General features: G+C 39.7%; 1 protein-coding gene across 4 annotated transcripts in view; it reads left to right on the forward strand.

Moving 5' to 3' along the window:
• Positions 1 to 15,240, forward strand: part of bcar3 (BCAR3 adaptor protein, NSP family member) — a 49,489-nt gene extending 34,249 nt beyond the window's left edge. For 2 of the 4 annotated variants that reach the window (XM_058073018.2, XM_058073016.2), the window contains 13 exons: positions 6,967 to 7,095; positions 7,668 to 7,793; positions 8,042 to 8,158; positions 8,484 to 8,719; positions 8,796 to 8,896; positions 9,129 to 9,263; positions 9,598 to 9,804; positions 9,966 to 10,534; positions 11,694 to 11,809; positions 12,144 to 12,315; positions 12,826 to 12,937; positions 13,124 to 13,327; positions 13,429 to 15,239. In XM_058073018.2, the coding sequence (XP_057929001.2) occupies positions 6,967 to 7,095; positions 7,668 to 7,793; positions 8,042 to 8,158; positions 8,484 to 8,719; positions 8,796 to 8,896; positions 9,129 to 9,263; positions 9,598 to 9,804; positions 9,966 to 10,534; positions 11,694 to 11,809; positions 12,144 to 12,315; positions 12,826 to 12,937; positions 13,124 to 13,327; positions 13,429 to 13,607 (2,403 nt within the window). In that variant the 3' untranslated portion in view covers positions 13,608 to 15,239. Of the gene's footprint in view, positions 1 to 6,966; positions 7,096 to 7,667; positions 7,794 to 8,041; positions 8,159 to 8,483; positions 8,720 to 8,795; positions 8,897 to 9,128; positions 9,264 to 9,597; positions 9,805 to 9,965; positions 10,535 to 11,693; positions 11,810 to 12,143; positions 12,316 to 12,825; positions 12,938 to 13,123; positions 13,328 to 13,428 lie in introns of all 4 variants that reach the window. The other 2 variants (XM_058073014.2, XM_058073020.2) reach the window with 2 other exon arrangements.
• Positions 15,241 to 15,654: the final 414 nt, after the last annotated feature.

Consider the following 15,654-nt stretch of genomic DNA (forward strand, 5'->3'; position numbering starts at 1 on the left):
AAATGGGGAAAAAAGTCGAAGTTTTACAAGACTAAACTCTTTATATGATGAGGAAAAAAATAATGCAATTTAATTTTTTTTAAACATGGTAATATGAGTAACAAAATAAAGTATATATTTAAAAAAAGTTATAGTTGTTTAGTTAAGTTAAGAAGAACAGATTTAAATAAAAGATTTAAATTTAAATAAAAACAGCCGTAATTTTACAAGAAAAAAGTCAAAATATTAACAGATAAAAGTCATTCTAATGGGGAAAAAAGTTGCAATTTTACAAGACTAAACTCATTATATGATGAGAAAAAATATTTTTTTAATTTAATTTTTTTAAACATGGTAATATGAGTAAAAAACAAAGTACATATTTTTGAAAAAAGTTAGAGTTTGTTTAGTTAAGTTAGAGGAAAAAGTTACTATATTATGGGAATACAGTCAAGAAGATAATTTACAAATACTACTGAGCATATGTGTTAAAATATCAAAGTGGCCCGGGCATCCTTTCATTTTTTCACTGTGTTGCCCTCAGTGGAAAACGTTTGGACACCCCTGCTTCACAACTTCCTCAAGTCTGGTCGGATTTTTGCCAAGATTTTGGTCACAGTTATGATGCAATGGTACAGGAATTTTGTTCATTCATCCGGAAGAGCAATTTTGAGGCCAAAGGTCAGGGATTTGGAACACAACAGTCTGTCTCACAGTCTTTGTTCTAGTTCATACCAAAGGTTCTTCTACACCAGACTCATCAAAGGATGCTTTTTAAGGACGCTGCCTTGTGCACTGGGACAAAGATGTTCCACAATCTGCATTGGTAGAGCTATCTTGGCACGATGAAGAAATAACATTTTGTGTAATATTTATATTTATATTTAATTTTTACATGCTTTGTTCGGTTTTTCCATTGCAAGCGAGTTTAAAATGCTTCACTAATATCACTATAAGATTAAACAGTGACAAGTTAGTGACATTAGATTAGATGACCTTCCTTCCTGTCCAACACAACATAGTTCTCCTCACATGCAGTGTGGAAGTGGTAAGGTTTTGGCTCGTTATTTTGTCCTTCTGCCCCACTCCACTTGAAACACTTTCTGAAATTTAGAATAAGTGAATTGAAGAGGAAAACTAGTTAGGTCAGTAGGTTGCTATGCTATTGGCGGTTGTCTCTTGTGTCCCTGCAGTGACAGTTGAGTAATGTGTTGGAAAGAAAGAATAATACGAGACTAAGGGGTGTTATTTCATGTTTTTTCAGGGTAAGGTACCCAACAATATACATAGCTGCCACCCGCATAAAAAATGTGAAGATGAATACATGAAATGTTCACCTACAGTATATATACACAGTAAACAGTACGAGTAGAACAACAAATCAGAAAATGAAAGAGTACCATTCACTCGACCATAATACCACTGACTTCATATCTGTTCATTGCCTTGGTGTGAAATGTACCGTAAATAGTTGCCACTAAATGTTCATCAAGGCGTCATCCATTGAGAATGTAATTGGTCCTGCAGGGAGTTGGTATTTCAGATTAAGAGGGTCTCCAAGTTAATGCTTAATCCAGAGGGTGATATAAATGTCTACAGAAATGTCACAGTACTTTACCCAGAAGTCATGTAGACCTTTCAGTGGAGGACAAAACACTGAAGCAGCTGGATAGGATGCTATTTGAACGGTTATTTACTAGTCTGGGGAGCACCATGTGTACTAGTATATGTTGTCACTAACAAGGTGACAAGCACTCACTCTATTCATGCCGATGTTTTAAGGCAAAAATCCGCCAAGGTGCTGAAACCAATGCACAGAGTGAATCTCTCCCTTCCTGTTTGGAGATAGGAGACAAAGGAAACAAACATATGGCGATATATTGAAACCGGCAAAATGATCCTGTTCATTTTTATTTATGGTGCCTATGAGACATTTTTAAGTGAACCACTGCCATCAATAAAGGTAAATAAATCTTCTCTTAAACGTTAACCGACTTGACAACTTCTGACGTTTTGTGAGACTTCATAGCAGATGAAGTGCTACCGTTTGCTTTCCAAAGAGCCTAAGGTTTTTTCCCGTTCTCTTTTCCCATTTTAATGTTGGTGCCATCTGCTAGTCTGGGAGGTCGCCATTTATCCAAAGAGGGCTTGCTTGTTCATCAGCCTTTATGTACCAACACTTACTACCACGACCCCTGTGACTTATTTTGCTGCTGTCGGGAAAAAATGTGAGCAGAGACTTAGCGGATTGGTATTGTATGTTCATTTTCTAGCAGACATTTTCACTTCACAAGTCACTAGTCGGTGGAATCCTCTTTGTTGACTATTTTAGCCTTAAAATGTAAAACCCTCAACCCCCCTCCGTCCCCAGTGCAGATAATCAGTATGACTTTTTGGAGCAAATCTTTTCTACCAGTCGACAGCTACTGTATATCCACAGCCTATTTGATTGAACACTGTCAGAAATATTGTATAGGAGTACAAAGACAATAGCATTAGCATGCATTCAGACTGAATAAAACAGTAAGCCGTATTGCAGTAATTACCCAACACGCTGATTTGCAAGGCTTCCTGGTTTAATGTTGTACAAAAGAACAATAGACAGTTCACTAGACTGATTTTCAAGAGGGCTGCATTACAGGATTTAGCCTGTCTGAAAGCCTTAGTTGGGATCTACTGGTTCTTAGATTTAACACAGGAAGCAGCATCCGTTTATTTGTGTGTAAACAGGAAAGGTGGGCCATTTTTACGATGACAAGATTGCTCATCAAAAGACCCAGCTCACACCGTGGATGTGTTCGATTGTCAAATCACTGCCATGGAAAAGAACCCAAAACCATCATCAGATAAATTTAACTGTTCAGAACTTTGCCTCGAGTTCTGCTGACAGTTGGGCGGACAACTATATATATATACTATAAGAATCTTTTGGAGCCCGTCGGAAAGAAGGGAAGATGAGGAAAAAGAGGAAATGACACAGCCAACCATAGACTTGTTGTTTCAGTGATAATCATGATGAGGGCCAAGAAAATAAGTTGATGGTTATCTGCCATGGCCTCCGTGGGAATTATTCATTCATTCATTTTCTACCGCTTATCCTCACGAGGGTCGCGGAGGTGCTGGAGCCTATCCCAGCTGTCTTTGGCGAGAGACGGGGTACACCCTGGACTGGTCGCCAGCCAATCACAGGGCACATATAGACAAACAACCATTCACACTCACATTCATACCTATGGGCAATTTGTCACCAATTAACCTAGCATGTTTTTGGAATGTGGGAGGAAAGCGGAGTACCCGGAGAAAACCCACGTATGCATGGGGAGAACATGCAAACTCCACACAGAGATGGACGAGGGTGGAATTGAACTCAGGTCTCCTAGCTGTGAGGCTTGCATGCTAACCACTCGACCACTGTCGTAATGTAACCGAACCAAACGGAATCTGTGCTCTCAGTTGGTATATACGGTATTTATTTAACTGCACATTTTGGAGTGGCCTTTTATTGTGACCAATTTCCATCAGCGTCAACATCTTGATATGGCAACCTTAAATGTTCATTATGATGATGTTGACATCATTTTGGCATGAAAATAGCTCTTGAGTCTAACCCAGATGTATAGATAAGTTGTTGGGATCGTGTGTTGGGGTTGATAAAGTTGTATAACTATATTGTTTTGTATTGAATGAGCTAAATAAAATGATTCATCGATGAAAGTGGGCTGACCTCATGCATCATCAATTTAATCTAATTCAGTCTGAAAGCATTGAGAAGGGACGAGAAGGAGCAAGCTGCTAAACACCGACACACAGAAACACAGCACACACACACACTTGTACGTATTATGCATTTCAAACATGTTTTCCCGTTCCATTATTATCAGTAACATGAAGTACATGTAGTTCAACTTCCTTACTGCGGAGTCCAAGAGAAATCAGCACAAGAACCGTTTCACTGCTAACTGTCCTTTATATTTCAAAATTCTAATAATACCATATGACGCTATACAGGTAAATGAATACAGCTGCCAGATTGGAGGCACACTCAGGGAGTGCATGACCCTGTGCGGTGCCAATAAAAGAGAAAAAAGGGCTCCATTAAATGGCTCCACTCCAAGATTTACCCAGCTCTTCCTTAGAGTCCACTATAACATTATGTGAAGCCACCATTTAGTTGTTACTTCATTCTCAAATGCTTTCCAGCGGTCATGGGAACTAGACATTGCTGTAGTTCTTTCCACTGCTGTACCAACACGCACAGAAACACGCAATATGTCACGCCACGCTGCTCTGTGTCCACACTTGAAACAGGAAACAAACTAAATCAGTGCAGGAGCTTTATGTTGTTGTGTCCTGTAAACAAGTTGTAATGGGACGCATGTATGGGGAGACTCAAGGCAAGGAGTGGTGACGGCGGTCTTTACAAAGACACAATGACCATCAGGGGCAGATATGTAAAAAGGCCAAAAATAGGGGACCTTCATGGTTTACACTTATGGTGGCATTTCCATTATTACATATGGTGGAACCTCTGTTTCTGTCATTAATCCATTCCAAAAGGTCAGACAAAAAACAAAATGTAAGACATTTTTTCCACAGGGAATATCCAATTAATGCAATTAATCCATCCCAAACCCCATAAAATATGAACAAAAACACACTCTAGAGAAAACATAGTTGATAGTTTTACATGTATAAAACAATGCAAAATGAATGAATAAACATTTACTTCTGTTAATGAAGTGTTCATCATCATTATACACAATGGCCTAGCTTACTGTACATTATATGTCTCCCTTAAACCGTCCCCCCTGCCAACCTGTGTTACCTATGGAACCCTTACATTCCAACCTGTTGTAACAGACACCACCTTCATGCTGTGCTACAATTTGATTTTTCAACACTGAATAGTTTTTTAGGAGAACAAAAGGTGACAAAAATTGAGTTGTTCATTGTTCTGTGTTAGTTCTATGAACAAGTGAACCATACCTATACACGTAGAATAATAAAAGGATTCCCTGACAATCTGTCTATAGTGTCCCAACGCAAAAGAACTACTCTCCATTCTTAGTGTTGGAAAACAAGAGATTCCACTATACATACCTCTGTATTAAGTACGGACTGGTCGCCAGCCAATTGCAGGGCACATCCATCCATTTTCTATACCGCTTATCCTCATTAGGGTTGCGGGGGTATGCTGGAGTCTATCCTAGCTGACTTTGGGTGAGAGGCGGGGTACACCCTGGACCGGTCGCCAACCAATTCAAGGGTACATATAGAAAACAAACAACTTAGTGTCAGATTGGTACCAACATTTGCAGTGCCACCCACCCTTCGTACTAACTCACAATGACCACAAGGGACCATGTTCCATTTAGAGCTAAAGTAGAATGTAATCATATTACTGTTGAAACTGAGCCGGCCAAATGCACAGTAGGTGCTTCTGCCCGCGAGCTACAGTCAATATTGTTCCTATATTTACGGGATATGATACTTATATTCAGTAATGGTAGTAATAGGGCTATTTGTAGCAGTGCTATTGATAATAGGGAATCACTTTTTGTACACATTGACACACACATTGACTGTACTACAGGAAATGATCTTGATATAACTCGGATATAACTCACTATGGAGTATTAGGGACACCTTGAAAAAAAAATAAAGATTTCAAGAAGGAAGTCGTAAATTTCAGAGAATAAAGAAAACAAGTTGTAATTTAATGAGGAAAAAACAGCGTAAATTTACAACTTTAATCTCATAAATTTACAAGAAAGAAAGTAATAATATTACAAGAATAACATTGTAAATTCATGCTAAAAAGGTTGTAAATTTACAATAATAAAGTTGTACATTTTTTAGAATAAAGTCATGAGTTTGCAAGAAAAAAAGGCAAAATATTACAATAATAAAGTTGCAAATTCACAAGAATAATTTGTAATATTTTGTGTCAAAAACATACACGTCAAAGGGAAGATAGTGGAAAATTACGGGTTTCTTATTGTAAATTTGCAGTATTATGTATTTTTTCCTAAATCTCAGATTATTTTAATACACCGCCATAACTGGCATTATGAGACAGCTATGAAAAAGGTGGACTTATGTGACTTTTGGCCTTGTGCAAAAGTAATATTACAACTTATTTATTCTTTTTGTCATCAATTTTTGATTTCATTCTTGAAATCTCTGATGTTTTTTTTTCTCTGATTTTTTCCCCAAAACTACAAGCTATTTGACCCTATTACCGTATAACTGAAAGCGATTGTGTAAAGTTTATGTTTAGGGTCTGAGCGTGTTTGTGTGTGTGTACGTCAGGTGTGCACATGTGCGTCAGGTGATGGTGTGTATGAGGGCAGGTCCTGGTAGTCGTTGGGTGGGGTCAGCGTACGGAAGCAGTCAGTGGAAAATGAAGGTAGAACAAAGACAGAAAATCTCTCAGGGAGGGTGAAGAGAAGTGAAGAGATGGTGTGTACTGTGAGATGTTTGACAGAAGGTTAAGAGCGGCACATGCGTGTGTGAAAGAGGGCTGCATCGATATTGAGGCACTAGCGTGTTGGCTATGAGGAGCTCGTTTCAGTGCGGGAGAGGTGGGAAACCATGCAGAGACCCAAAAGCTACCACGTAAGTGTGTGTGTGTGTTCCTGGTATGAGCATCCCCATTACAATGATACATCTGAGTTTAAATAAGGCATAAATCTATTTTTAAAAGTAGTATACTGTATTCTAAAAAACATGTTACGCGTGTGTTCAGGGTGTTTGTGTGTAGTGGCTGTTGTGCTGACTCTTCATCCTGTCAGGTTCCAACCCGCCCCCGTACAATCCAAACTTCTGAGTGCTGAAATCAAGCTGTCTTCCATGCATATTTCATCACTTATCAAATGATACAGTACAGTCATATAATGTGCTTGCTATTGAAGCTCTTCACTGACACTGACTAAATTAGCTGCCATTTACAAAAGAATGACCCTCATATTGGTATATTTATTGCAGTTTTCCCAGGACCAGTTCATCCTTGACGGTCCGTCAGAGAAGCTTCGCAGAGAGCTGGAGGAGGAACTTAAGATGAACTGTGAGGAGCCAAGAAGCCATGCATGGTACTATGGAGCCATACCCCGGCAGGTAAAACATCATAAAATCACTCAGATATGCACTATCCGAGTGTAATATCCGGGATTCTTCTTCTTCTTATGTAATCAAGTCTTACAATGCAAATACAAAATATATACTTCAAAAACTCAAACAATAAAATAATCAGGTAATCAAATAGTCATTAGAATAATAATTTACCTTCAAGCCAGGCTAGGCTTCAGGCAATTACAGTGTTAACTATGTACACAACAAATGTTTGGTGTATGTTTTGTGCATCATGGGTCAGCCACACGGAAACCTGCATTGGCCTTTCAAACGCATGATGTGGGTCTTTGAGTCATTCGGCCACCTGGGGGCACTGTTTGCTCAATTTCCCCCTCTCCCTCTGCAACCAAATGGCTGCTCATGCTTTGACCTTGTTTACTTTCTGCACTTGAAGGCCTGTTTTTCATAATTTAAAAGAAAGTTTGAAGACATATAGAGGACTACTACATTAAACATGCTGATATCAATCCAATGTGGGTATACGTATATATCTTGTATATGCTGAGCGATTAAATAAATGACATGTTTGCACATTTACCTTCATGTATCAATCCTAGGTTGCTGAAAACTTTGTCCAGCGAGATGGCGATTTCCTGGTCCGAGATTTGCTGTCCAGTCCAGGAAGTTATGTTCTAACCTGTCAATGGCGGAATACAGCTCAGCATTTTAAAATCAACAGGAAGGTAAGACAGCCTGTAATTCATGAATGTTTGTTAGTCTATATATGCATTCATTCATAATAATTGGATTTATGCTCTTATTATTGAAGTTCCACACACTTCATGGAAAATAACTCTCAGAGGAGGTGAAAATCAGAATTATTTAAGATTACAAAAGGTTACAAAATCAGCAGGGGGCAAAAATATGTATATTCCCTATTCTATATACTGTATGGTACACTAAATGTGACTTTGTTGCATTTCCCCCTCAGGTTGTGATGTTGAACGAAGCCTATTCCAGAGTGGAGTACCGACTGGAGCGAGAAGGATTTGATAGTGTTCCTGCTCTAATAAGATATTACGTCGGGAATAGAAAACCTGTCTCCCAGGTAGGTTTACTCCATGTTTTTTTAAGCATAATAAATAAAAAGCAAATCAGAAAAATCTGTTTAAATTCCTATCACTACGTTGACAACAGTAATATTACCGTATATTCTAACTGTTGAGCTGCCACGGTCCAAGCAGTCAATTCTACACCTGATCAAACTTACTTAAGATTTTTCAGATCAAAACAAAATCGCTGCCTAAGACTTAAAATCATAAAATTAGCATCCACTTCACTATTTGCACTCAAATAATCATAGGAATTGTAGTTCTTTTAGCCGGAATTTACAGTCATCTTGTAGTGTATACCTGACTTTGTTTCTGTTTCAGGTGGTAGGCGCCATCATATTCCAGCCGATCAACCGTGCACTGCCTTTACGCTGCTTGGAACAGAAGTACGGACTATCCAGTAATCACCGAGAGATGGGGCTGAGCGAACAGGAACGACGGCGTCAGAAGCGCCTCAGCCTCAACATTACCAACGGACACTCGCATGACAACACGCATAGCACGCATGACGGCACACACTACCACAATAACGGCATGGGCAGAGGAAGCCAGCTCAGGTCTGTAGAGAATGGATCATGAGAAAACGTGTTACTGAGACAGTTAAGTATCGTTTATGTATTTGGATCTCCATAGATTGAAGGATCGCTGTGGCAGCCAACCAGCAAGTCTCAATCAACTCCAAGAGAGAAGGCGGCCACTTAAAGCGCATCAGTCAGAGAGCTTTCTACCACTCGGTAATAACATTTTATCACCTGTTGAAGAGACACACTGGGAGGGGAGTGTCTGAATGTGTTATTCTAACACCGGAACGAGCAGTGAATGTGTTTAATGTACTGTACGATAATGGTGTGTGATACCGTGGTGCTGTGCTACATTGCTAAAAAGTATTGATTGATGATACAGCTCTTGAATATACAGTGCGTTTCTGACGTAACAATTTTTCACACTTATATCTCCACAATCCAGGATCCAAACCACAGCACCATCATCCTTCAGATCCCCTTCTCCTCAGCCAGAATGCCAAGTCTCCGGTGTTTCGGACAGGAAGTGAGCCATTGCTGAGTCCGTCTGTCCCACGGAGGTTGGCAGAGCCACTAGCAGGTCAGAGCACGAGGTGGCAGATAATGACCACCTCAAACGTCAATATACTGTATCCAGAAATAAAGCATTACATAAGATTTCAGTAGCAAACACAGGAGGTGATCCACTACCAAGAGTCAATTTTAATTTCCTGACACTGCTTGCATATGAATTGGAAATTAAACTCTGTTGTTTGCTCATATGCTGTCTCATTAAAAAGACAGCTTCATTATCACAAGTCTAACCCTATCTACATGGAAAGGAAGTAGGGTTATTGTAGCAACGTCATAGGATATGAATAATGACACCTAACAAAGGTTATACAGTTCTTGCTGAGTGAAATTGTTTCTTGCAGGTCAGCCCATCAGAGACTCCGACAGCCAACTGTGCCCCCAACCTCCACCCAAACCCAGTAAGGTGCCACTGACCAGGTTGCCTCGTTTCCCCTGCCCCCAGACCTCTTCCACCATCACAGAACCCTTATCGACCTACTCCAGCTTGTCTTCACCCACTCTGGACCCAACATGTGTGGACACTCATGTTTGCCCATGGCGGGTTGGAGGTAATTATTTGGATAAAATCCTTGAAATGGCCACGAAATGGAATGAAATGGACTGACCACATATTGCTGATCATCCGGTTTATGATTGCACACTGTTCTTTAACAGACCAATGTAATCTAGTTATTAGATCGTGTATGAAGTAATAAATGTTCTTCCACAGACCCTCCTATACTTCCAGCGAAGCCCAGCCATGCTGACTCAAGCTTCTCCAGTTGTGCAGTTCCACCGATTCAGTATCCAGACTCTGAACGCCTGCCACCCATTCCTGCAGACCTCAGGTCCTGCAGCCCACTGGGATGGAACGAACCAAAGTCGCCAACCCCAATCCCAGACAACGCCCATGAACTCGAGCAGCTGCCGTGCAGCTATGTTGAGAGATTGAAGCAAGAAGGGGAGGTTGGGACAGTGGATGAAGGGGAGAAATTGGGTGGGCGCAGAGGGCTGGACAGAAGCTCCTACCATCACGCCATTGCGGCTTTAGAAAACACCAGTGAGGAAGAAGAGGAGGACACAGGGAGGGAGGAGCAGGAGGAGGATGAGAACAGGAGCATTTTCCAGAGGCCGGTGGTAGAAACCGAGTCTGTGTTCCGGCCAACAGAGTTCAACTCTCGACTTCTCCCCGCGGAAAACAAACCGCTGGAGATGTTGGTTTTGAAGAGAGCCAAGGAGCTGCTGCTGAGCCACAACCACCACAGCATTGCCAGACACCTGCTGATGGCCGACTGCCAGGTACACATCTTATACGTACATATATCATCACCATCACCATCACAGACCTTAGCACCTCGCCTATAAGGTCAAACCTCAACCCTTGCACGTCAGTCTAACCCCATGCTAAGCATTTTCTCCAAACCACGTACCACCCTTTGAATACTCACCAAAAACATCTTTGCTTTTTTTCTCTCTTCATGTTGTTTTAAGCTGCAACGTGCAATGCAACGTGTTGTTATTGCTGAACCACAATGAACTTGCTGCTTCCTGGGGTGATTCTAGGACGCAGGTCCTGCTGATACAAATGCAAATAACTTTGTATGATTCAAAGCTGACTGATATTTATAGGTTATCACATGGTTTGTCATGTGATAGCAGACAAACCATGTGATGATCTTATTATCACATACTATTTAATCATGAGCTTATTATCACGTACTATTTCATCAAAAGACCATTTTGTTTACAGAAAATTTTCAGTTTATTACATGTATTATATCTAAACAGTGTAAACACAATAATTGCAAAAATATTTCAACAATAATATTTTATCAACAGTCTTATCTTATCAATATCAATGACAATTAAAGTTCCATTAATCAAGTTTGGGTTTTTTGGTGACTGGAGAAGCACTAGGAATATTTATAGTTAGTGACATTTCCTGTCACATGCGCGGAGTTTAGAAAGTCAAGCCCAGGAACCCACTTCATGACCTGGGCTGGTGCGCTGTTCTCTGATTGGTTGTTTCACAGGCACAATACCAGAGCAGGGCGCTCGGAGTGGACAGCTACGGGGGCTGATACTGGACATGGTTAAACTCTATATTTTATCAGTATCACTGCCCTGGGCTTTGACACAGTATCATTTCGGTATCATTTTCCCGTATCATTCATGGGCGGTTTCTATGTGATAAAATCTGATATAATGGGGAGTATGGTAGTCATTCATTTTTAACAGTAACCTCATTCCAAAGTGCCGAAAGGATAAATAGATAATAGATAATGTAGCGGGCAGCATCAAAACCGAAAAGGAAGGGATGCACATCACGTCCATTGCAATGGTAGTGTGGGTCGATCACTTCAGTGTCACTTTGTAGATGTTATATGACATCAGTCAGCCGACAATTCAAATTTTGGACGATGAAATGGAGAGAAATTGTGTTGTTTTTCTTTTCAAGGTTGCAAGGATACTTGGAGTGTCTCCTGAATTGAAAGGTCAGATGGGTGTTGCTTCTGGTCTGGAGCTGGTCACCCTGCCACACGGTCGACAACTGAGGCTGGACCTGATGGAACGGTACAACCATAAACACATTACATATGTACACTCTGGTGTAGTGGTTCACATTGCTGGCTTTCCCCAGTCAGTCGGCTATGCTTGACTGTCCGTGTTGTAGTACAGAGATTACAGTAATGGTCAATTTCAACAAAAATTATATTGATTTTTCTCTTCTTGAAACCTGCAGCTTTTTTTAGTCAAAGCAAACTTGTCTCAAAATGCTGAGGTCAAAAGTGAATTTCTTCACCATACTAAGCACGTATATACAAATAAATTGTCAAACAAAGTAGTTTAGAACACTATATTGCCGTTAGGTTGGACTGTATATATATTTGCCTTTTTTCCGGAACAGACACCACACCATGGCGATAGGTGTGGCTGTGGATATTCTGGGATGTACGGGCACTCTGGAGGAGCGAGCATCTACTTTGAATCGCATCATCCTGGTTGCACTGGAGCTGAAGGACACAGTCGGCGACCTGTTTGCTTTCACAGCCCTGATGAAAGCTCTAGAACTGCCGCAGGTAACACACACACACACACACACACACACACACACACTAGGTTTACAGTACATCTCCATTTACTTCAGAACTATTAATGTTATGTTTTTTATTATTATTAATGTTAACTATTATGAGTCGGTGCTTTAAGGTCGAGCTTGTTAACCCATCGCAAAAGGTCATTACTCAGCTGAACAGGCTGACTCACAATGTCATCTTACAGATAACACTAACTTCATCACACAGCAACTTAACACTCAAAATGTAGCTAAGAAACAACAAGTACCAATAAGTACCAATAAAAGTATAAATTAAAAATAACCTAGTTTAACCTTGTCCCATAATGCATTTCATCTCAGCAAAACATTTCAGTTATGCCTGCCACTGCGCTGCAATGATGTCAGCCTCCCTCTGGGCTCCTCTGGTGGCCAGTGGCAGCTATACAGCATTGTTTACAAGGAGAGTGTATTTATGTATTAATGTAACGTTGATTACCAGAGTTAACAAATGAAATCTGTGTTTGTTGTACAGATCAGTCGTTTGGAGGACACGTGGACCACTCTGCGAAGGAAGTACACGCAGACTGCTATCAGCTATGAGAAGACACTTAAACCTTTCTACAAGAATCTCTATGAGGGAACAGGTATGAAATAGATACTACTACCATCAAGCATAAATCACACAAGGTTATTTGTTATTATAACAACCCCCAATCGTTTCAACCTGAGAATCTATACAGACTAATCTCCATTTTGATTGTGCAGGCATACCTATTGATGAGTGTTTATCCTGACCTTTTAAAACTCTATTCTTCCTTCATTACGTGCAGCCTCCTCTCCTCTGATGGTCTGCGTCCCGCTTTTGTTGCCCCTCCTCACTTTGATGGAGCGTCCATCCATCACACCAGAGGGGGCGGAGCTTTGGGAGACCAGTGACCAGGGCTGTGACATCATGCTACGTCACCTAGAAGCTGCTCGGGCCGTTGCACATAATGCACAGAGCTACACAGACAATGCACAGAAGATCATGCATGGTAAATCAATACTTCTTGTAATACAGTGGATACCCGCACATGCGTGACTTGGCATGGCGCACAATTTTTACATGTCTTTATGCCTATGTACACGTTTTTAGGTTTCCAATGTGATGAAGATCTGCTGGAGGTATTTAAGACGGACTTTCAGCTACGGCTGCTTTGGGGGAGTCGTGGCGCTTCAGTCAATCAATCAGATCGCTACAGCAAATTCAGTCTCATCCTCACGGCGTTGTCAAGGAAGCTGGAGCCCCTCACCAAAACGCAGACATTAATTTGACTTCATAGTATGGCAACACCATACGGACTGTTTGAATGGTTTTATTTCAGCCATACAACCTAAAACTAAAAATAGAAATATCTGCACAAGATGAGGGAAGATGTATTCATCAGCATTGGACGTTTCAATATGTTCTCTGTTTGACTATAGTATGCTCAACCGCTCTGTTTTGCCGCCACATCTTAAATGAAAGCTTACCTGAAGCAAGAGCAAAGTTTCCTTGCTTCCTGAAGGGCTATGCTCACTTTTCACAATGGATATAATATTACAATTTATTTCATCGTAAATGTACGGGAAAAAAGTTGTAACACTACAAGAAAAAAAAGTAAGACTTATTTTGTTGTAAATTGATGGGAAAAAAGTTGCAACATTACAAGAAAAAAGTCCGACTTATTTTCTTGTAAATTTACAGGAAGAAAGTTGTAACACTACAGGAAAAAGTATGACTTATTTTGTTGTAAATTTACGAGAAAACGTTGTAACATTACAAGAAAAATGTATTAATTATTTTCTCATAAATTTGCGAGAAAAAAAGTTGTAACACAACATGAAAAAAGTATGACTTATTTTGTTGTAAATTTATGGGAAAAAAGTTGTAACATTATAAGAAAAAATTGACTTATTTTCTCATAAATTTACAGAGAAAAAATTTTAACAATACAACAAAAAAGGACAACTTATTTTGTCGTAAATTCATGTGAAAAAGGGTGTAATATTACAAGAAAAAAGGTTGTAATATTATAAGTACAAAGTCGTACATTTACGAGAAATAAATTCATACATTTATGAGTAAAAAAGTCAAGAATGTATGGGAATAAAGTCAAATGTATGAGGAAAAAAGTGGTAATGTTACAAGCATAAATAAGTATTTTCAAACAATATGTCATACGTGTCAGAGGGAAATCAGAGCATAGCCTTTCACGAAAAAAGGATTTAGAATAAAATAATTTATTTAAAATTGTTTATTCTCATACATTTCCGACTTTATTCTCAGAACCTCCAATGTTTTTTTCAATGTGGTCCTAATACTCTGTTGTGGGTTCACAATGACTTTTTGGGGGGAAGTAATATCCTGGGATAGTCACATGACAACCACTCCCTAATGACTGAGTGAGTTAAAGTATCAGTCTGGGTTCTTATGGTTTCAATTTAATCCTGAGACTGGCAGCACTTGTACTGTGTATTGTACATTTAAAGTCATTTCATATTTACAGTGTTTCCCAAGCATAGTTGACTGTCATTGGCCCTTAAAGAGATGAAAACGAGGAAGATATTTGCACTTTCTTGAGAGCAGACGTCTGTGTATAATGTCTATAGAAGTATTTGTAATGAAGTCGTTGTTTTCAACCTCTTGACACAAAATTAAATCTAATGTGACGCTTTCCTCTACACGGATTGTACAGTAAGGTTGTTTGGCAAAACACACACAAGCATATTCAACTGTCAGAGACTAAAATTGTACATATGTGTAACACTGACAAGTTCATATTTGACTGTAAATAGTTGAGGCAGAATATAACTAAAATAATAATAATAATAAATAATTTGAATGTTTATATTCTGAACTACTGTGGTAAAGTTCAATAAATGTGGTACATGTGCTTTTCTGTGGACTTTCATTCAATTTAAATTTTAGCATTTTTTTTCTCGTTTTGCCCTGCAGAAAATACATTTCCTTCACCCATTCACCAAGAACTGTAAATACTTATCCAAAAGACGACGTAGCCGAAGTCCAGCCAACATATTAAAGAAGTTCCAACAACGGGCACACTTTCCGGTGTAACTGTTTAATTTCGTTTAAATTTATTGGTCACGCCTGGAGAGTGGGCGCATGGATGACGTCAGAGAAATGCGACTGTAGAATATGGGTTGGCGGGCTTTTTTTGTGCGTTTTTTTTGTTGTGTTCACAAAACGAAGTCCACATGTCCTCTCAATTCCTGAGTTTTTGGCCAAAAAGAGCGACTTCTATCCGTCATGCACACTAACAAACAGTTCACTTTTGAGTTAGTTTATCACTCATCAGAATAATAAATATGAACGCGGCAC

Source organism: Doryrhamphus excisus, linkage group LG4, assembly GCF_037039965.1.
Source record: "Doryrhamphus excisus strain RoL-2023G ecotype Guam linkage group LG4, RoL_Dexc_Guam_v1.1, whole genome shotgun sequence".
NCBI classification, from domain to species: Eukaryota; Metazoa; Chordata; class Actinopteri; order Syngnathiformes; family Syngnathidae; genus Doryrhamphus; species Doryrhamphus excisus.